Below are 24,244 nucleotides of genomic sequence, written 5' to 3'. Positions count from 1 at the left end.
GACACAATGAAATTTCAGCACAGTGATCATGTTACCAAACAGTGTACGTTATTTCTAATCATTTCAATAGAGCACTCCTTCTCCCGGGATAAGACACCGCTGTACAGCAAGTTCATCTAGACTGAGTCCATCCTTCCTCCTTCTTGAAGTATTTGGTATGTTCTCATTATTACACTGTTTCCTTTTAAGTCTTTTCAAGACAAGGATCACTCATTCGAATGCTTTCCAGCAGAACAGTGAAAGCTTTCTCCAAATTGTATTCCAGATTTTCCTTCTATTAATGAGTTCTGTATTAATACTAATTTTTAAAGAGAAGTTCTTGTGGCACCAGTACTACAAATGAGTATCATTCAGATATACCTGCTATCAAAAAAAAAAAAAAAATCTATAGATTTAAAGGAAAAAAACCAAGTCTGGCATCTTTTCAATCTTTCTCCATTAGAAGTTCAAGTACAGGAACTCTATTAGACATATTCAAGTACCAGCTTGCAGTTCAAACTTACCTAGCTCAAATCACTTAATTAGAAAAGCAGCAGAAGAGCATTTTTAAAGATATTTAGACACCTCAAATAAAGACTGTTGCTTAGTATAATTTTCAAAAGTTGATTCAGTGGAAATGGACAATCCATGAGACTCTAAAACACCCTGCAGCTGAACAGAGATGACTTCAGAGACACTCTAGCAAGTTTCAAACTCTAAGTTTGAAGACTCTTCTGCGAGTTCATATTTTGACTTAATGAAATAACAATTCTACTCCTTTCCCACTGCAGAAATACGTCTCTTAAAAGAATTCTTCATCCAATCAAGAAAATCTAATTTTATAATGGGCAGCTGAAATTATTATCATATATTCATCCCATTTTCAAGTGAATTCCACACACTGCTACATAGCGAGTAGCAATATGTATCTGTTCTTACAAAGAGAAATTTTAATTTACCTTGTTATAAACAGTTTGATGCTTTTATTTGAAGTAATCAACACTCCAGGTGCTTTAGTATCAAAAGCAGCCAATTTCCTATTGTTGGAGGTATGTTTACACACACATGCTGTATTATATACGGTTTCAAAACCAGTCTAGACTTCCATGAGTCAAACCCAAGAAAAAGATGTTACAGTCATAAATAAATGCTTTTTTTTCTCTTATCCACAAGAATCTATCCAGCAATAACATTTGTCTTATGAATATTTATCCAATGATGTCATAAATGTGGCATTTGCTTCATTTATTTTTTTTCTGATCCTTTGAGAGTTAAATTACTGCCAATATCCCCAATGCTGACTTACATAGCACACAGCCCGTGAGCAACGCTGCATTTTGGGCACAGCTTGACCACCAATTTTTCAGAGAATGTCTCTCTTCAAAAGTATTCAGAATTTCTGTGTCAAGAATATCAAATTAGACAAAAAAAAAAAAGCCAAACTAAACCTTCATATTACTAAAATTAGCAACAGATGTATAGTACACATGAACTAAGAACATGTGGTGAAATTTGTCATTTGTGCATTTCATGTTTTAAAGAAGATTACCCTTCTTAATTTGCAATTCATGTTCTATCAAATTTGAGCTCAAATTTAAGTCAATCCAAGTTCAAGTTTTGTGACTTTCTAGAAAGGGGACACTACACTACTTGTTGTAACCAAATAATCCCTTTCCTCATAGCTGTGAGGAAACATTGTTCTTAAGAAAACCAAAATGTGCTGACTGAAAAGGCTGGAGTCGCTTTGATAAACTGCTTAAAGTTGAGTAAGCTGTTTAAGTGTTTCTCTCACTCTATAATTCTATACAGTTAAAATAATGTTTTCTATTTATCTATGTATTTACCTCTTGAAACACAGCTTGCTAGTTTCTTTTTGAGAAACAGTTTTCTGCTTGCTAATCAATTATTTAATTTCTTGATTAAAAGAAGGGTTTGTCTAACTTAGGTCAATTTTTTATCACATTGAAGCTGATTTTAACACTGACATGGATTTCAGTTGGACTGAAAATATGGGCTGAGAGGTCTACATACAGGTTAGCAGTAAGTAGAAAAGAGTATAGGATAGACAATCTCATACCTCTCATTTTGAAAGCCTTTCCCTGCTCTCAAGTGAACTGTGAAAAAAAACACCGGAACCTTTTCAGATACCTGCTTTCTCTTCCCATAAGAAAACAGGTGGTCCTCTGAGGTCCCGGAGCAGTAAAAAAATGAGAAAGCCTGAGAGGTAAAGCACAACATAAATGCTGATGTTCAGGAAAAAAACGTCTCCTTTCATCCTGCCAGGATCCAATCTAACTCTGACTTAGTACCCTTCAAAGGCTATTATCAGATAATCCCCTTCCTTTCTTTGTCCATATTCAGCATCCGACAAAAAAGTATGGAAGATGCACAGAATTCAATTGTTTCAGCTGAATGGGACACAGAGAAACGTATGGGAACCTTCACTCTGGGGAACATGAGAATTCAACACAGGCTCACAAACATGCACTGAAGTCAGTAAGAGGTTACTACCATGTTTTTGGAAGCAGTAGCACTGTGAGTTCTTATATAGATTCTTGTTATCCTAGTAGATGAAAACACATCATCACACATACATGCCCTCTCTTGTCTCTGATTACCAGAAAGAATTAATATGTCCTTCATTTACTTGGAAAGTCTACATAAAGAAAATGTAATGAATTAAAATAATTTTTTAAAAAATTAAAGGAATATGAGCTCCAGGAGAACAGAGGTATTGCCGGGGAAAGATAATGTCAGGCAGAGGGAGTGGGGGTGTCTGGTGCCAAGCAAAGCCGAGGGCTGTGCAATCACCTCTATCAGTGCTCTATCAGTGTCTACACTCCAGCCAAATCCAGAGAAAACAAGGAGTCAAAGATTCAGGTCAATAAGCTTATAGGCGATTTGCACAAACAGCTCCTCCAGCAAGGTAAAAAACAAAGTCATATTGGCTTTTCTTTTTTATTCCTTCTCTTTGAACTCCCTGGTCCAAACACACCCTGGAAATGTCAGTGTTATATGCAAGAATTTAAAGAGCTGAGCTTCTTAATCCCGTTAAGAAATAAGAACAAAGTTGCCTGTAAAGATCTCCTTATTGAGCTCAAAGTGATTATGGTATAGCTGCCTTACGCTGATCCTACTTTCACTTGCTATAGAAAAAGTGGTAGAAATTTGTCATTAAATACATTACTGAAAAGGAAGGCAACATCATTAATTAAAAGGTTTCTGGTTAAAAAAAAAAGATTGAAGGAAAAAAATGGATAAATCTACTTTTTGATCCAGAAACAGAAAACAGCAAGCATATAGTTAGTCATTACATGCCTAACAGCAAAGAGGCAAAGAATATTTACACAGATGCACACAGGCACACACACATAAAGTCATACTCCAGAGGAAAAAGGGACACACAGAAATCATTTTCAGGGTGTTAAGAGTTTGGCTGGTATTACAGATGGCAGCATGATAGCTTTACGCACAAAGTATGAAGGGAAAGATGAACGCACAGAAAAACTTAGCTTTGTATATGCTTTTTTTTTTATATGGAGAATCACACTGCAGCTGTTTCCCTGAATCCCAAGCCTGGCTGCACAATCAGGTCACAAGTTTTAACATTAAAAAAATACAGTCCTCAGCTGGTCTGGCAGGTTAGTGGCAAAATACTGTATACAAGCAGAAAACTTGGACGGGGTTCTGAGCTCATCCCCTCCTGCCCAAGCAGAATATGAGAATACAGCAGCAGGTATACACTCAGTATGCACAAGCCCATATATTCTCTGAGTTCTCCTCTTGTTGACTTAGAACTGTATACAAGTTTCAGACAGCATTGGATTCCCTTAATCTTCCTCTTCCTCCACAAACAAAGATAATCAGCATATTAGGAACTGCAATCATAGAATCATAGAATGGTTAGGATTGGAAGGGACCTTCAAAGGTCATCTAGTCCAACACCCCTGCAAGGAGCAAGGACATCCCCGACTAGGTCAGGTTGCTCAGAGCCTCATCCAACCTGGTCTTGAATGTTTCCAGGGATGAGGCATCAACCACCTCTCTGGGCAACCTGTTCCAGTGTTCTACAACTCGCATTGTAAAAAAAAATTTCCTAATATCTAATCTAAATCTACCTCCCTCTATTTTAAAACCATTACCCCTCGTCCTATTGCAACAGGCCCTACTGAACAGCCTCTCCCCATCTTTCCTGTAGGCCCCCTCAAGGTACTGGAAGACGACTATCAGGTCTCCCCGGAGCCTCCTCTTCTCCAGGCTGAACAGCCCCAACTCTCTCAGCCTGTCCTCATAGGAAAGGTGCTCCAGCCCTCTTATCATCTTTGTGGCCCTCCTCTGGACCTTCTCCAACTGGTCCATGTCCTTCTTATGTTGGGGGTTCCAGAACTGGACACAGTACTCCAGGTGGGGTCTCATCAGGGCAGAGTAGAGGGGGAGAATCACCTCCCTCGACCTGCTGGCCACGCTCCTCTTGATGAAGCCCAGGATGAGGCTGGCCTTCTGGGCCGCAAGGGCACATTGCCGGCTCATGTTGAGCTAACACTCACGCATCACACATCAACACTCCGATGTGCTATGAGCACACATAGCAGTTTATGGCATAGATCGCAAAAGCATTGCACCATGAAACAATCAATCTTCATCCCGCATTACGTAGCCCCCGTATCTCCCTATGTCACCAACTGAAGCACCATTAACAGTGGAAAACAGATGCCATTTGCTTTCCAATCTGCCACCAGCAGCGTTAAAGCCATTGAATCTCCTTCCACTGAGGGCTGGTGCCAATGCTGCCTTGTGATGGAGTAACTATGGGAAACCTACAACACAAGGAACCATCACAATAGCCAGGCTACAAACAAAGAACAGGGGACTTAAACAAAATTGTCCTGGTAAGCATGGCAGTAAGAAATGTCTCAGTCTTCCTTCTTGAATTATCAGATATGTACTCTCCTCCATTTGCCCCTTTCTTCTGGAAACAGTCTCATACTGTCTCTCTTGATTATAGTCCTTCCTCCATTTTCTTCCCTTGCCTCTTTCCTTCTCACAACACTGCTACTTAACCGTCTACTGATCTCAAGTGATCTCTCTCATTCATTGCTCAAGATAACTTTTCCTTTGAAAGTTAATCCCTCATTGAACACTTCTGCTAAGAAGGTCACAAGGAACTGTAATTTGCTTAGCCAGTTCCCACCCTTACAAAGTAGACAAGGCTTCTATTCTGCTTGCTGTTTACAGAGAGGAAGAGGTTCCACCTCCATATAAGTATGGCAAACTTTCTAAGTAACAGATGAGAATATTTATTTTATTTTTCCAGAGGGTACCTAGACAGGATGACAGCAATTAGAGACTAAAAAGCCAATTATAGATTACTTCACAGTCCAAATGAACTTGATTTAGTACTTTGCTTTTCATGCCATCACCTACAACTTCCTGTCTTTTGTATTGTTCTGTTTTTTGTGCTCTCTTCTTGTATCTGCCTTCCTGCCTTTATTAGCCCCATCACGTCTTCAGCTCACTTCTCTTGTTTCTATTAGCGACACCTCATTTTCTTATTCCTACCTATAAAAGAAAAAAGTTAATCTGTATGTACTATCTCCTAGCTTCCATAGCAGGCTTTCCATCTAGTCTATCACTCTTCTGCATGGAAGACAGGCTACTTTTTCCTTATTCAGGCTATCTTTGTTAGTAGAAGAAATACTGGTGCTTATCTAATAAATCTTCTAGACCTGAATTTAATGCAAGTTAATCTTAATCTGATACAGACTCTGATTCCAGATACCCACTATCTGGACACTAAAAAAAATCTTCAGCAGCAGAGGTCCCAGGCTAATATAGGCTTTGTGTGGACAGCATCATCAGACATCCTCTTTATCTGCAGTGCAGAAATTTGTAGTAACTAAGCACAAACAGCAATTTTCAAAGAGCAAAAACTGACAAAATGCAATAAATTATCACCAAGGCTACCTCCTTTTGTTTCTACTCCAAAGACTGAGATCAGTGCAGCTTTGTAGTGGAAGAACACTATGACTGTGTTATTATTATTGCCGTTTCCAAAATATTCCGTTTCCCCTAATCTCACCATCAAAATTGCAAATAAATCAAACTTCTATTTGCCACTTATTTTGAGGCTCTTCTAAAATAGTCATTCATGGATGGGAAACTTCATCCAAAATGTTAAAAATTCACAACGAAATCTTAAGGCTATCCCTGATAAACAGTAGGTTGCTAATTAACACTTTTGCTTTTAATATTTACACGCTTAAACACTGTTCACTTCTTCACATTTGAGTGTAAATGAAGACTACATAGAAATAATTATTCACAGTAGCACAGTGGTTTTGTGGTCTTGTAAAAGTGTGGTCTAAGGTGGAATTTCCTAGATTCCTTGTTGTAAAAGCCATTAATGAGCAAAAGGAGACGGGAAAAGTAATAGCCAAAAGTCATAATTTTGAAAATGGAGAAGTTGTAAAATGACATGTAGCTCAATCAATGTGATTAATTTGCTTCACACTTTACAGAAGCTTTTGCCTTTGCCTTCTAATTCTGGCAACTATTCTGCTGAATCAATCTCACAAACCCAAAATAATAAGGTGGGAATGACAAGTATGCTTTCTAAAGGTTAACTGTTTGCAATTCAGACACTAGGAAACCGTTCTCCGCTTATAATATGATCAAAACAGAAATTAGAATGCATTCATTTGCTCTCTAATGTATTTGGTACATATCTCATATTCAAGCTTTTACTGATTATGTTAAATAAAAAATATTTTTAGGAAAAAGAAAGCTTATTTCTTATACCATCTTTTAGTTCCAATACTGAAGCACTACAAAAAAAAAAAGTTATGAACGATTAACAGAACCACAACAAAGATCCTAAGAATTAGCCTCACTTTTAGTATTTACTATATAATACAATCACAAACCCTTCCACTAAAAAAAAGGGCACAAAACAAATTTATTTGCTTTCCAGACTGGTTTTGTCTTCTTGGGTTCTATCCTCAGGAAAACGTACATGGCCTCATGCTAACAACACTGATGATGTGACACTAAAGAAGCAGGACATTCAACAGAAGTTGAGATATTAATAAAAAACAATACATTTCTAGTCTCCCATTCCATCCTTTTCCAGGGATATTCTCAACTTACTTCAAAGTGGGACTTTCTGTCACACTGTCTCAGCTAGAAGGAGATTAGGGGTTTTATGTGCCCCTTCATCCTCAGAAATTTCCTTTTCAACTTTTCTTCTGCAGCAGTGGCAGTGGATAAGTTTAAGATTCTTTTATAAGTACAACACATTTGGAAAAAGAACTGCTGGGGAGTCAAAAGGTATTCAGCTTGAAGAATGAGCCAGTGTTCTTAATAAAACATATGATAATCAAGATTCAGATTTAAATGTGTCCCATCTAATTCCTGATCTTGTTTAATGCAATGGTCTGGGTTCAGCATTTTCCCTGGAAGACCTGTTCATTAAAGGGAAGTGCCAAGATAACTTGACATTCAACATGAATTTGCAATATTGATTGGTATAAACAAACAAACAAACAAAATCATGTCTTTCTGAATTTCATCCAAAACAGTAATACTTCCATTGGTAGGAATTATTGCTGGAAATGCAGCAAGTACAAAAAAAGTAACTAAAGGAAACTGATATGAACTGATAGTGGTGCATAGTCTTCCACTGTTGACAGAAGAAACCCAAGAGACACCAGTGAAACAATTATGTAAATAGTGGTTTAAATAATTATTTAGTAATGCCAGTAACAGGAACAGTACTTTTTTTTCAGCTAAGGAAAATGGTACCTGAGAGTTATGTGAACAAGTGAACGTACGGTAATTGTTGTATTTGTTTACAGCGCAGTTATAACAGCACTTAACGGCCCCTGTTTGTAAAGCACTTCCATTCATAATCTGGTCTCTCTTACTTCACACTAAGATTTGTAACATCTAAACTCTGAAATATGGATTAGACTGTTCTGATCTCTTAGGATGGCTTACTAAGTATCAAGAACCTATAGCACAAAAAAAAATAAATTATTTTTTCAAAAGTTTGTAAGCTACATAGAGGACATGTAGAAAATACATTTTCATTCCTTCCCCAGTGATGACTGAAGGCTCTGTAGGAAAGACTAATATTCTGCAGTTATAATATTTGACTGTTCAACCAGATTTATTCTACTTTCTCCAAGACAGATGAAAGTAATACAAAACCAAAAGTATATCAAGCTATCATGAGAAAATGCACATCAATATCTGGGAAAGAACAGAAAGACACAGAAATCATCAATATCCAAATGCCTGAGGGGGTTGTGGACTAACAGAAGACCATCACCACAACAATTCCAGCTATTTGATAGGCATCCTTACCTGCAGAAGACAAACAATAAAGCAATCAAGTGGAAATCTGGCAGAAAGAAGGTTAAATCAATGTTCTACATAACAGTACATGATAGTGTGCTTTTTCTGTCAGCTGAATGGGAAACAGCACAACCTTGCAGACTGAACACTGGGTAAGAATGAATTGGTGTGGCTTATGCTAAAATACCTCTATATTCAATAATTTGCAAGTAACGAATGCATCAAAAAGGCATCTGCAACTTTAAATGTTATCCGTTCACAAATCACTAGTTTTCTACCATGCATAATAAGTTCTATAATAAGCTCTATTTTAATCCTAGAATCTACAGACACAATCTGTTTTTCTAGCAATGTTTCCTAGGCAAAGAAGCAAAGAACAGACATACTGCATTGCTAGCTTCGGATCTGATAATAATTGACTTCTGAGGCCTGTTCTCTACAGTTAAATACGTAGAAAATAACATTCTTGGAGGAAAACATTAAAGGCAAGATGATTCACCTCCCTGAAAAGTACATCTTCCAACATATTTAAATATTTACCCCTTACCAGACTTAACTCCACAAGTGACTCATTTTCCTGTTTTTAAGATACTATATTAATTGGACTTTTTGTACATTTTAAGCCAAAACATATTTTTGACTAATTGGACACAGTTTGGCCAGTATTCCCTCAAGAGGCAGGCTACAATGATTACCTTTATTACAAAAGTATTCCACTTCTTCACAGCTCAGATTTTCAGGCTCAAACTCTGCAGAAAAGCTTTCCTCCAATGGAAAGTCTTCTTTTGAGATAGTATCATTTTCCTCAGACAGGCACTCCTCTTCTTCGTCCTCAATGGCATCCTCAAGGGGCCCTTTAAAAAGAATCAGGAACACTGTGGCAAAACTGTCTAACAGGACAATATGAAATAAAACCTTAGTGAACTTATAACTGGAGGTCTTTAGCTAGTTTTCCCTTCTGTACTCAGCATTTATTAGAAATGGACAAATTACATTTCACGGAAATTGAAAGTGACTGTTTTCCTGATGACTTTGAGTCAGAATATGCAAAGTGTCATTAATAATATGTATTAATAATACTTGCACATGGGAGTTTTTTCATTATTCATCAGGCTATAGTATTAAACACAAACAGTTTTAACTATGGAAATCAAAGCTGCATTTGTAAAACCATGTAAACAGTGAAGAGCCTTCTCTTGTTTGCTAGTCATTGTTAGGTTCCTTTACAGGCTTTGTTTCTCAAGTCAACAGCACTGATGACAGTGAATTACTACAAAGGTACTGACAGCATAAACTTTAGCTTCTATTTTGCTTCAACCAGCACCTTAGAGTGTTTAAAAGATTTTCATATTATCCTTGATCATTCATTGCTAGTCTCTTTAATAGACTCCCAGTCAACGGACGGGACTCAGTCCTTCATTTCATGGAGGCCAAACAGCCATCATTATAAACTACTAGCCAAGGGCTACAGAAACATATGCCAGCTACAGAAGCAGGGCACGAGTCTGAACTTGAAATGGCAGCCTGAGGCTTTTGATTCTTCTAGCTACCTAGACATACTATTGCTACAAATCCTCTTGAAAAGCCAGTGCCTGACAGATCTGTAACACATAACACCCAGGTTACCAATTGGAATGTACTCAAAAATTAAAATTTCTTCCTTCTTATATATACACACTTCACAGTCATCGGTTAACAGTTAACTATTTGCTAAAGACATCTCCTGTGCAGGTTTAGAATTTTACCCTAGATTTAAATCAAGATCTGAAATAACTGAACATATTTTAATTTAACTAAGATTTTATTAAATGTCAGTATGTTTCAAAATCCATCTTAAGGCTGGATTTCAAAAGAGAGATTTCATTATACATGGTTCAGGCTTGAAAAAAAATTACATATTTCACTCTCCAGTGAAAGCACAGCCTCATTTATAATTGACTGAGTATTTCTTCCTCAAAATGAAAGCTAGCTAGCTAATGAAAAAAAAAATGTAATTTGTATTTATATTATAGTTTTCCAGTATTAAATGAACTATTCCTATATAATCTATCATGCTGAGATACAATACATAAATGATTCTGTTGCATTCGATGAAAAGGGATGGATAAATTTTTAAAAGAAATCAAATACTGACTACACTAATTTTATGTAATTTATTATGAACCAGTGACTACCTACATTTATTAAAACAGCAAAATTTACTCTAGGCTAGGTTTTGTAATTCTTCTTCAGAGGAATACGATGGTTACCTTTTATTGAAATTGATTGAGATTCCCAGCTGGGATTCCATAAATTAACACAGCTTACTGTCATTCATGGAACTATGACTATTTATGTCAGCAGAGAATCTGACCAAATGAACCCACTTTGCAGACACATACTCACCAACACAAGCTGTCATTCAACAATATATCTCCCAAAATAAGGGGCTATTATTATGGCCAAAGAAATAAAGATTTTCACTATCAAAGTATCCATTACTGCTAATTGCACTTTCTAGCCATATTGGGAAAAAATCCAGCAACTGCGTATGTGCAGGGAATGAAGAGTGGATATCATACAGAACAGAGAACAAAGACCCAACGCGCACTGGAGCAGTGCACTGCAGCTAAATATGGGCAATTTGGGCACCTTACGTGTGACCAGTTTCATGGCAGAAATGAAAGCAGAAGGGTTTCTGAACAAACTGCCAAAAAATACCTTTCAGATTTCCTAATATTAATAATACATGACATTTACTGGTATGTACTCCTGGTAAGATCTGGATAAATAAAGTATGAAGGAAAAACACAATGACACAAAAAATATTCTATTTCAGGGAAATGTAAATGTCTGCCTTGTATAAAGATGGATAAATATGTTTTGCATAATTTCAAAAGCAGTCATATGCCTTTAATGAATTTTCCAAATATTTTAAATTTCAGAAGAAAAATGTCAACTTCAGTCAATTTCCTGCTGAATGACTGGCTCTTTGTCATCTTGCAGAATACACAGCAAAAGCAGTATATCTGCAAACAATCCAACTGGCATGTGTACATGACATTTAGGTCTGTTTCTAGACATTAAACTGGTTTGTTTGATCAAGTCACCTTGTTTCCAAGAGCACAGAAGAAAAACAATGTACGCATCAGCTCTACATCGCAGGTTTAAACTCTAGTCATTTTGTGGTTAGGATTTATTTTTTTAAACAAATCTCAGACTAAAAAATTTCTTGACAAATGCTTCCGTAGATACATCTTACACATGCACAGGTAAGTAACATATCCTAAAGCTACATGTCCAAGCACTTGAAAACGTAACTGTAAATGTTGTCGCATCCAAACAAGATCAGAGGTACGCATCCATCTACACTGGGTTTTGCTTTGCATATGCCAACCCACATATAAAATGTTTACCCAGTGACGTTTACCCAGTCATACATGGGCACAGATGAGAGCCTTAGGTAACAGCTCACCTCGGGGGCTGACATCAGATGCTGCACTCCAAAAACAAGCATGACTTCTGTTGAAACTGAGGGATCAGTGCATAAATATTTTTCTAGGTTTCAGGCTGCTGTTGCCTTGTCTAATTCACCCATCTACAATCTGACCCTTGGGACAAATTCTGTCTTATTCATGTTGAGTCGCCTTTAATTTTCTAAATGTTCAAATACATTCAGCTCACGCTCAGAGATATAAACGGATAACTTTAATTTTTAACTAAAGAGCAAGGCATTGTTCAACATGAGTAAGACCTTCCCACAAGACTAACACCAAAACTAAGTATTTCTTAGTTGCTAGTTTCAAGTGAACTGAAATATCGATTCCTGATTTCTGCAGCTATTTTTAATATCACTCAAACATAAAGTAGGTTAAAGAAAACAGTAAAATCAAAAGCCACTTATGAGGAAGAATAAGCAGATTAAACTCTCTAGTCTTGACTACTCCACCTAAATATTTGTACATAAGTAGACAATGAATAAAAATAAATTTTCAGAATCTCACAGTAAAGATTGTATGCAATTGCGTATTCTTGACTAATGCAAACACATAAACTCTGCAGGCTTGTGCTTGCCTAATTTGCCCATGTACTTCCAACTACCTCTTCCTGATACCTTTAAATCAAGCCAGCTAGAGAACTAAGAACTTAACTATCCAGGTCAAAAACACATAGGTCAGTTTTCAAAGTTTACTAGCTTCGCTATCTAGGTGACAACCTACACTGCATCTACTCAACTTCTTCCTTGACTTTAAATATTTAAAAATATAGAGTCATATAGACAAAAATAAATAAGTTAAAAATAACATTTTCTTTCAATTGTTTTCTCTTATAGTGCTTTTTTTTCCAGTTGTTATTATGTTGATATATTACCTTCAACAGTACAAATACAGCTTAGTCAGTTACCTTTGCACTATACTTAACCTTCTGCATTTCTTTTAAATTGCTGATTTAATTTAATAGTATTACACCCCTTACTTATACCAATCATGTTATTAAGTACCTATGGCACAATATGCACTATGTCTGCTTTTATTTCAACTGGAAGAGGGTCAAGGTCCCATCCTTGTTCTGCTGAAAAATGCTTTTCAATAACTGCTGATTAAGTGTGACATTACAACCAGCAACTGCCAAAACAATAGAGTAATGCAAATCCAAATAATTTCAACTACTGAAATTCAACCGACTGCCATGGTCATCTGACAGTGAACACCTCTGAGGTATGATTACTCCTAAATAAAATGGTAAAATGTCAAACTGAAATAGTTTAGGAATTTAGTTGAATAGTTAATTCCAGAGAGATAGTCTAGATGTTTCTCTTCTCATTTCAGCAATTATTTTCTTATTAGCACCTTGTAAAAGAGTGTGATGTAATCTAGGGAGAGGTGATTTTCAAATGCTTCAGATTAGCCAGAAATAGTGAAGAATTCCCAAACACAGTAGGCAAAAATTCAATTTCCAATCTTAAATGGGGGTACTGAAAGCCAATGAAGTCTCCGTTACTTCATTCTAGATTTTGCATAAGGCCCTGAAAAAGCTATTTCTTTTACAAAACAAGCAAATACTTGTATTACACACAACACAGGAGATTTTGAGGGGTGTGGTACTTTACTTATTCACTTGGTACTTACTCTATTTCATGAGTATTTATTGATATGACCATAAATCTCAAATATTTTTTCAAATAACATAGACAAAGAAGAGGCAGTAGAAAACAGTACAATTAGTGACAGCAACGAAGGAGTCAATGTGGCAGAAACCTGTATGGTTTAGCCGACACAGTAGTCCACTTCGAAAAATCACCACATATAATTTTATACAAATAACAATATCTAGTGAGGAGAGGCTGACGAGTGAGCTGCATGTGCCTTCATGGAGAAAATTACTTCTGATTGAGGCCACTTGGCAGCACAGTGTGGAGAAATGTGAACTGTGCTCCCTAATTTGTACCAGATTTACAGACAGTCAAGCCCATATTTTTTAGCACTATTAATGTATTAAATGCTAAATAAAAATATATTTTTGAAATGCTCATATACTTTAAGATAAATGCAAAAGTATAGATACAAACATACAAAGATAGCTAGCTAACTGGTAATCTTTACATAATGAGTGACAGATGCTACCTCAACACTTGAAGGGACAGGCCACGTTTAGCAAAACAAAGCAAAACCAACACTGTAAGAATTTTAATAACAGGGAGAAGTACAAGAATTAACCAGCAAAAAAGCATTTATTCACTTAACAAAATACACTTTTGCTACAATAAACACTCCTCTGAACACAAATTCGAGCAGACCCTTGAGCATGTTAGTCCTGATACAACAATACATAGCTCCAGTTTTATGGTACTATAACTGTAATGAAATAATTGAAATTCAATAACATTAAACTGAGTAAGTTCTGTAATCATTTCTCATAGTCAAATTCATCAGACTTCTTCCTAAATGAAACCACTTAAACACACGCTCAAATTAAGCACATGCTTATATGCTTTCCTGACCACTGCTTTGCACTTAAAATGTGTATATCCTACAGTGGGAAAGTATCATTGAAATAATTACCTCATGAAAATGTTAAGTGGTTAGCTTCCTTCCCACCTACCAATGTTCTCCTACATTCCTAGAGCAGCAACATAAATCAGTGCTCTTAACAAATTAAGAATGCTTCAGAAAGCCTACAATACTTGACAGCAAGTGGCTGGGGAGAGGTTAATGAGTATAATTAGTTAGTAGTAGTAGCACTAAATAATAACAACTCCAATAAATCAGAGAGGCCTGAAAATCACTGGATCAACATCATGCATTTTGCATGTTCTGGGTGATCCATTCAGTATTTCCTAGGAAAACATTCTGCCAGACACAGATTATCCTTAGCTTATGGTAAAACCGAGGTAAGTGATGTTCTCTGATTACAAACAGAGGGAAAAGCTTCAGAAAAATCAATCCATTTGTCTCCCATTTCAACAAGAATATTTTCTTCTAAATACAAACAATTACATAGGAAAACCAGCAGGCAAACACTTGATTTACACGTGGAGACACGTAGGGAATTTTTTTCCTAAAAATTCTGTCACGACTATTAAAAATATAAAAGAAAGTTCAAAATATTTCATTTTAAATATGGCAGTGGGAGTAAAGATACCACACAGTAGTTCAGAGTTTGCTTCTTCCTGGGAAGATTTCTACACAAGACCTCTTAGCTACTTCTTCAGCCTTTCAGTTAACTCAAAGGAGTGGTTGTTTCCAAACACTATGCTTTTACGGCAACCTGGAGACAAGTTTAACAGACATCTGAACAATCCCAACAGAAACAATCCAGCTTCCCCCTCTTTTGGGGAAGAAATTTTTACAAGACACTAGCAAAAATACACTCCCAAGTTCCTTGCTGGGGAGTTGGCTTTCTCTTGGGTAGAAATTTTTTAAGTGTCCAGGCTCAAATATTTCAGACCCTATTATGTTGAACCGGAGTGAAGACATGGACTGATAAAATATGGGAGATGAATATATGCTGTAGCAATCAGAATAAATTTTCTGGTTTTGTCAAGAACTAGGACTGCTAGATACTGTTCAATCACCAAGACTTTCAATATTCGCCTGAAAAGGAGAACCTCCAACTAGAGGTATCTAGATGAACTACAGAAATGGAAGTACATAACAAGTCCACGGCTAACATCATAGATAATAATTAAGGAAAATGGCAATAAAAGTTTTCCTATGGAACTAGTTGCTCCCCCACCCGAACAACCAGACCCCATGAGCGTCCACACTACTTCTCTCTTGGCTTTTAAGTTAATAATGATCCCAATTTTCAATTTTCATAGTAAAAAAAATATTGCTTCTCCCTTCCTGCCTGTGAGAACTGAAAATATTTTAATGAAATAATTCCATGAGAATAGAGAGAAAGGGCCAAGTGAGATGCCTACATACTCTTCTGTTAGAAGGTAGATGGCAACATCTAATCTCGACAAACTGACCGCTGCAGGAAATAAGCATGTTATTGGTAGTGGGTGACTGAAGGGCAAACTGGGAAATCAGTTTAGAAAAACACCTTAAATATACTTCTTAAGAAGGTCAACACTTGTCAAACAAGCCACTCCCACTTTTACTTAAATGCTTCCCTCTTCAGTCCATTGAGTTCTCCATTTAGCTTAACTAAGTTATTTCTGTAATTCCTGTTACATTTTCACAGCCATACTCAAGAGATGCAATGCTACCTGTGCACATTGAACCCCTCCAGTCTGCTACATAAATTGGCTGAACTTCAAACGTTCTGTCCACATTGGAAGATTGCACCATTTTGTGAGTGACTCCTTACGTCTTCATTGTGGCACCCGAGCAGAATGAACTTCTCACTTTCAGACTGGGAGAAAATTTACGACCATGATTTAACAACTAACTTATTAGAAAACGGAATGGAAAAGAGGTGCTCTTTGGACACTATAAATCCATACTAACCTGATATAATTGAGCTTAACAACAAGAATAAAGTATAAAAGTATATTTCTGCAGCCAAAAAAAAAAATTTGGTATTTTTCAACATAAGTTCTTCTTGCAGACATTCACTTTTAACATAAGTTGCATCAGGGGATCTGGTAGGAAGGAAACATTTTTATTAATTTTCCCCTTATCTGTAAGAAGAATACTGATTTTTTTTTTTTCATTTACGTTCCTTGCCTGCAGGTAGCAGACCAAGAAAATCATATAGCAGAAATTTTTCCTTTTGATTAATTTCTTTCCATGTGTTATGTTATTTCTTATATATAATTGATTTCAGGTTTTGCTCGTAGCTGTACATCTTTTTTATATCTGTACCTACTGCCTTCCTTCAATCAAGAAAGTTGAAGGAAATTACCTGAATTTTGTTAAGTTTATTAAAAAAAGAGCTCTGTGAATATTTAAATTGAGTTTTGAAATGCTAATACAAGAAAGATATTAGAGAATTTTAATAGTAGGTTCAATTTGACCCACAGACTATTGTAGAAAGGGTCAAATTTTATTCAAATTATTTCTTTACAGCAAAAAATATGAACCCTTTGATTTTATAAAAGTAGATTAATATTCTTCACTGCTGGGTCTTTTGCCACTTTGGTGCATGACAGCATTAACTGTGCTTGTATATAAACTTTTCAAAGACCTTCAAATGTTCCAGTAATTCAGAACTTCACTTCCATTTATCCTCTTGTCTTCTTTCCTCTCACCATTATCCAAGAGGCCACAACAAAACTGGCAGTGCCTATAGTCAGTTTGCTCTTAGAGCCAAGGCCAGGATACTTCCAATCAATAAAGGTGAAATGACAAAAAAGTGATCATTCAAAACATGATTAGGGAGATACTCATTTCAAAAAATAGTAAACAATTGTACTGTTAACACCAAAGTTTCTCTTCTACAGGAAAAAAATTAAAAAGATGTGCATGGAACATGAGCTGCAATGACTCTTGCAGTTAAAAGTCAGACCTCAGCTTTCAAGCAGGGGTTCATGGTGAAATACATGTTTAGTCCTCCAACACCCTTACCCGTACAAGAGTCACAGCAAGCCGTCTACTGTTGGGGCTCTGTTTTGCAAGGTGCACCTTGTTTGGCTCATAAAAGTCAGAAAGGACATATTTATCCTGCAGAAGAACCTGAGGGTTTATCAATTTTACCTCAACATGAGCACAGAGAATACAAAAAAAGACAAGTGGTGTGTGGTAGTGTTATCACACAACATGTACAGGCAGAATTAATAACTAAAGGTCATATTCATTTACCAAATGAAGAGTATGATGTTTTGCCAAAGAAATTAAATTGTTTTGAAATATGAGTGTTATGAAAGGCACTTATGTCCTCAAATCTTCCCACCTGCTGGCAGTCAAAGTCTTGCCGCACTATGAAAAGCCTCAAGGTAGGGATGTCAATACATGTGTCTCTAAAAGTCATAAGGAACAACTTTTTGTTTGAAGATACAATGCAGGCAGTGACAGTACAAAAGATTTAACAGTTGCAATGTCATTCTGGAATTTCTACTCCCAGAAATAAAGGTTACTGAAATTTTTAATAGTGACTTCCTTGATACCATGATGCCAATGTGACTGCAAAACTGGTAGCAATGAAGGGTATGAATTCAGAGGTATCTTGGAATCACAGAATAGTTTGGGTTGGAAGGGATCTTTAAAGGTGATCTAGTCCAACCCCCTGCAAGGAGCAGGGATATCTTCAACCAGATCAGGTTGCTCAGAGCCCTGTCCAATCTGGCCTTGAATGTTTCCAGGGATGGGGCATCCACCAGCTCTCTGGACAGTCTTCACTATCCTCATCAGAAAAAAAAATCTTCCCTATATCTAGTCTGAATCTACCCTCTTTTAGTTCAAAACCATTACCCCTCATCCTATCACAACAGGTCCTGCTAAAAAGCTTGTGCCCATCCCTGGGCTGCTATGCACATTGTCAGCTCACATCCAGCTTTTCACCCACCAGTACACCCAAGTCCTTCTCCATAGGGCTGCTCTCAATCCATTTTCCACCCAACCTGTATTGATAGGGAGGGTTGCCCTGACCCATGTGCAAGGCCTTGCCCTTGGCCTTGTTGAACTTCATGAGATTGCATTCGCCCACCTCTCCAGCCTGTCAAGGTCTCTCTGGATGGCATCCCTTCCCTCCAGCATGTCAGCTGCACCACACAGCTTGGTGTCATCGGCGAACTTGCTGAGGGTGCACTCAATCCCACTGTCCATGTTGCTAACAAACGTTAAACAGAGTCAGTCCCAGTATCGATGCGATCTTAACTGAACCCATGCCACTGTATGAAAACAAAACCTACAAAGTGCATTTCAATACTCTAAAGAATGAAACAAAAGGTTTCTGGATCTCCTAGAATTAGTAACATTGTTGCATCTTCTGACAAAAAGTGATAGTGGAAGTTTCATCTTGGGAAGGGCTTTTTTACGAAGTATTAATTATGATGTATTTATATCATTTGGAAAAATAATAGTATCTGTTCTTGCTCTAGGGTAAAGTGAGTAATTGAAATTTTTAAAAGAGTGATTTAAACTAGAAAAGAGGGAAGAGGTTTTTGCATTGGCACTTAAATTTAGAGCAAGTACTGTACTATTATATTAGAGAGCAAGAAAATAGAAACATTAACAAAAAAACCTCAAACCCAAATAATTAACTACTTCCCTACACAAAAGATTTCAAAAATAAGTTTATTCCAGTTGAAACCAAGTTTTGGAAACTATTAACAGGTGCTAACAATGACAAAGATAATTTCATAAACTGTACCACTAATTGTTCTAGCCCTGTTCCTCCCACTACTGTCGCAGCTTGATCATCCATTTACCAACACAATCAGCCACACTTGCAGCCTCAGAGATGATTGACAATAGACTTTTCTCTGAAAGTGCTCATTGTTAGAAGGTAGCATCTCAGTCAGTTAAGGTTGTAACTTCTCGTATGCTACAGATCATAGCAAAAGAAATTGGGAGGATCAAATTTTCATAGAGGTCTCGTCAAACACAAAGATATGGAGTGAGAAGATGACTTACTGTCTGTCTTAGCTGTCTTAATTCTACCTATAGTCATAACAGCTTCACAGCAGATGCTGTTCTGTGTATTTCTGGTGGTACAAGAGGAGGACGAGAAGAACGGATGTGACAGGATGAGTATCCTGACTCAATGCCCTACTAAAATCACAGCAGCAACATCAAACTACCACAGTACCATACTGTACCAATTTTCCTGAAGGAAATTTTAAACTAAAGTCTACAAAGCAAAATAGGAGGTTGAGCATAAAGCTCTCAGAGATGGATCTGTGATGTTTGTACGTACTCTTCTACATTAGGAGTAATTTTCCAATGGTAGCTCATCAGTAGTTTTATTAAATGTAAAATAGAGCAAACTAGCAAAATTCCTGTTTCCTTATACAAAAATTATCCTTGAAGCATTTTTCTCTGAATTATAGTATATTTTATAGTTTTTAAACCCATCATTTATTTCTATATGATTCGTATCTGGTAACTTTTACAAAACAATTTTGAAACTACTGGCAATCTAATATGAAATACTGGCAATGTAATTTGCCCCATGATACACAGCTAACATTGATGCAAATATTATCCAGTTCCAGTTGATTGTTTCAGCTAGATTAGTATGAAAATAATGTTTACATTTACAGGCTTAAAAAAAAGAATAAATTAAAGAAAGTACTACTTGTTTAAGAAGATAGCTTCTTAATTCTGTCTTTTACTAAAATTGTATGTATCTATAAAATAAAAATTAAAATACCTGATGCTTCATACATCTATGAGATGAATAGATATAAAAATCAATGACAGAAGTGTATAAAAAAGAAAATGTGTATGAGGTATTTGGAACTTTTTTTTTAATATAAGTTCATATGTGTTTCTACAGGTAAGGTATTCTAAGTTTTGACAATTCTCTTCTCCAGTAAAAGAAACTCCCTCCTCTTGCATCTATAACCAATAAAACACATTAAAATTAAAGGTGCAATTTTAGGAAAATACTCAGACTTTTCACTTTTTTTCCTACAGGTTTTTTTTTTAACTCAACATAGGAGAACAAGAAATAGACACACCCACACCAATCAGTCAACACCTGTCAAGTAACATCTATGGCACACTGCTCCAAACAGTCCACTGAAATCCTCTAAGGATTCAGGGTCCAGAAATTTTTAGTGAATCCTTTCCTCCAGACATAGCAAACTGTGATACTGGTAAGCAACAGAAGCTTCTTTGCATGTCCTAATCTCACCATTCAGGATCTCAAACACATAAGTAACACGCTGCCTGTTACTCAGCATGCTTTTTCTCTACAGCCCGTCTCCTTTACCAAGTTCTGCTGCAGCAAACCGGTTTCAAACACCATACCCCAAACAGAATGAATTTTATCTTACACGTGGCCAAGTCAGGTTCAGAGCATAAAGCGTTTCAGAGCAATGGAGGCTGCAAAAGTTCACTATCTACCGCCAAACCCAGCAGAGCCCTTACTCCAAACACAGAACTTCTCCGGCAATCACATGAGTAGTGAATGACAGATACTGGTATTTGCTAATCACTGTTCCCACTCACCTGCTGGAGGGAAAAATGTCATGCAAGCAGGAGCACTTTGAAGCCACTAATGATGCTGCTGCAGTGTATTTAATGGCCAGCATGTTAGCCACGATGAAAGAGGAACCTTACATCAAGTACATTAAGGGATCAGAGGAATACATACTCATTATTCACTGTAATTTTACATCCCCAGTTTCAAGACAAAATACTGACATTTTTCTCATACAGCAAAGACAACCTATACTGCTATAGAAAATTAAGGTGTCTTTTTTCTTCTGTTTATTTATTATTTTCTATTTTTGTATGTAGCTGCAGATTATTCCTGTTCATCTTTCTAGCTGCATTTCCTCAGATGGAAACTGGTCTCATTTGTGTACATCACAATGCAATTAAATCAAAAAAGATGAAAAAAGTGCATCTGGACTTTTCAGGTACAGAAATCAGCAGTGAACTCATGACTTCTCTCACAGGTCGCTATTTCTCTTCAAATTATTATTGCTTTTTCCCCCCCCATCTTTTCTAATATAAGCAAAAAAGAAAAATGAGCCCCTGAAAGACAGCCCAAATTCCATCTCTAGTAACATGATAAAAGCCACAGAGATTGTACGTAGAAATCAATGCCAGTTTGGGTTAGATCTCAATAAAAAGTAAGCACACCTAAACCAACCCATAACAGTTAAAGGTGAAACTTAAAACACAGCAGGTGATATGAGACACACACATGGAAAAAAACCACCGTGCTTAAAGTAACTGGTAGTTCTAAAGTAACAGCAAAGGAAAGCTGAGATGTTAGGAATAAGCTAAACCAAAAACTTCACTATCTTTGTCTAGTAGATATGCATTAGAAAGAATGGTAATTTAGCTTAGTGAGATTCATATAATTTGACAAATATAATAAAAATACTACTTAACAGTATGTAAGAACTATAGAATTAAGTAATTAGTTACTTATATTCTTAGAGCTTTGAATTCAAAATAACTACAGGGGATTTATTATTTTTAATCCCATAATGGAGTTTATCAATATGCAGAACAAAACTGAACGATCTTAAATTAGAACTAAATCTTTAGATCAGATTGTAAGAGAAATGATTAGTGTACATTTTTAATAGAAACCAAATAATCTGAAAGTAGTCAAGTGGAATAAAATGCAGGATTTAGCCACAACAAGCCACAAATATGGCAGCAGCGTCCCTCCAGTGTAAAACAATCCCAAACTGAGGGTCTATTGTAAAAGAATATTAATGCATAGTTTCTTTTCTGTGGATCTTCAGATCTCATTTTGCCCACTAGATTGTCAGTTATGATTAGTTACAATAATAACAGTTGCTCTAGTTTACAACCATTCACCATAAGGATGAAATGTGTTTTGTTTTATTTTTTTAAGATCTTCAAAGAATAACAGCATTACAGCATTTATTGTTAACTGAAAATATAATGGACTACTAGCCTGTGCTTCACCACTATGTACATCTTACAACCACTTTAAAAAAAACCTGACTTTCATCATCACATTTCAGGAATACATAATATAAACATACCATAGTCAAGGTCACACACACTATAGGATTTATTGAAATATAACAACATTTATATGTCATTTACAGTTATATATTTTCATACATATAGGTATATAAACCCCAAAATACAAATAAGCAAACTACACTAGAAGTGCATATTACAATGTCCCTGTATACTTAATATCCCTGCTCACTTTTTTACTACTTTAACTTGATTCCTCACTGGTAGGAATTGCAAGGTTGCACAAAATACTTTGCATTTCCCCCAGAGCTGGCATAACCTGCTGGTTTTCTGAGTTAATCACTAATTAATAATTTGAAAACACAAAGTCATTATGTCATTTCCAGACAATGAGCTTTTAAATGGTGCATGTTATGTCCTAGTCTTTTCAGTAAGAGAAAGTTGGTTTTTTTTTCCTCTGGAAACCAGATGGCTGGTAAGTGTTATTATGAGGCTTATGTAAATCTCAAAGCAATAAGCATCAAATCAAAACAAGAATTCATTCTCCTCTCCTCTTATAATGATTGTTGTTTTGCTGAACCAACTTGGAATAAAACAACTCCTACAAATTAGGCCACTGGATGTTTTGGCGATGATGAGTTAATAACCCATCTCCTCTTTCTTTTTCATAGCAAATCAGAGTTTTGAAAACATTTTTCACATATACTTTCAACCTTCCTAATATCTTGTTCTACATGCCAAACTTCAATTAAGCAATCTCATTCCAGACTGAATCTTCTCAGTAAACTTAATCACTTGAAAAGTTTACCAATTCAACTACTATTACAATGTAATCATCAAAATACACTTGACTTGCTTATATTTTGGTTTTGGTTTGGCCAAGGTTTTTCCCTATTAGGGAAGAAATCCAGAAGAGTTATCTCTGAGCAACCTGATCTGGTTGGAGATGTCCTTGCTTCTTGCAGGGGGGTTGGACTAGATAACATTTAAAGGTCCCTTCAACCCCAAACTATTCTATGATTCTATTTGTTATCTTCTCCCACTTAAGGAGTAAATATCTGCACCTTCATGGAAGTGGTAGTTTCACCCTACAACTAAAATTCCACACCTCAAAAAAGCCTTTCAAAAGTTCAGCTAATATAGCTGCATCACTTTGCACTGCTCTATTTTACAAAACTTGCATATTGCTCTAAATAATCTTAAATTACTAAGGCTGCCCAAAAAGATAACTAAGAAACTGAACTACACATACTGATTTCCAAAGGAAATTAGCTTCTAAATATTCAGAAGTATCTTAACTGACAAAACATACACTTTCAAAAACTCTCTGTTGAGCCAAATACTTTGAAAAGGTCTGCTATGGGAAGGAACTGTAAGAAAAATTACAGCTTGGAATGTCATTCTATACATCTTAGTTCTGTTTTTCATTCTTGTTTCCATATTTTTCCATTACACATTTACCAATATTAAATTTTAGTACTCAATTTTATCATTTCATATTTTAAATCCTTACACATGGCATTTAATATCTACAGAAATATCTCAGTATTCTTACATCATAATATTTTCTGTTTGTATTAACATGTTAAAAATAAAACATTTATAGCAACTATCACATTGTGTAACTTTATGCTGCGAGTAAGAGCAGTGAAATGATGTCAAAATATGACTAAAGAACTAATCCACAAAATAAATTGAAACTCTTTTCCCCAACTGACTTTTTGTCAAATGTAATTCCCCTTAATGAAAAAAAAAATCTTATTGCCAAAAAATTTTCCAGTAACTAATTGCCCCTTTTTAAAATTTCCTGCCATAGCTGCTGATACATGTCTGATCTAGGTGACTCTGTCTGCGCAGAGGGGCTGGACAAGATGACCTCCAGAAGTCCTTTCCAACCTCAACCA

The 24,244-nt window shown here is 36.2% G+C and overlaps 1 protein-coding gene across 2 annotated transcripts in view; it reads right to left on the bottom strand.

The window, feature by feature from the left end:
• ZFPM2 (zinc finger protein, FOG family member 2) overlaps positions 1–24,244 on the bottom strand; it is a 320,460-nt gene that overhangs the window by 246,378 nt on the left and 49,838 nt on the right. The window contains exon 2 of one of the 2 annotated variants that reach the window (XM_086741155.1): positions 9,030–9,188. The exons of the other annotated variant lie outside the window; for it this stretch is intronic. Within the exon in view, the coding sequence (XP_086597281.1) occupies positions 9,030–9,188 (159 nt within the window). The remainder of the gene's footprint in view (positions 1–9,029; positions 9,189–24,244) is intronic. 2 annotated transcript variants of the gene reach the window in all.

The sequence above is a fragment of the Chlamydotis macqueenii genome, chromosome 2, assembly GCF_036417535.1.
Source record: "Chlamydotis macqueenii isolate bChlMac1 chromosome 2, bChlMac1.mat, whole genome shotgun sequence".
NCBI lineage: Eukaryota > Metazoa > Chordata > Aves > Otidiformes > Otididae > Chlamydotis > Chlamydotis macqueenii.
This window is presented reverse-complemented; position numbering and strand designations above follow the sequence as displayed.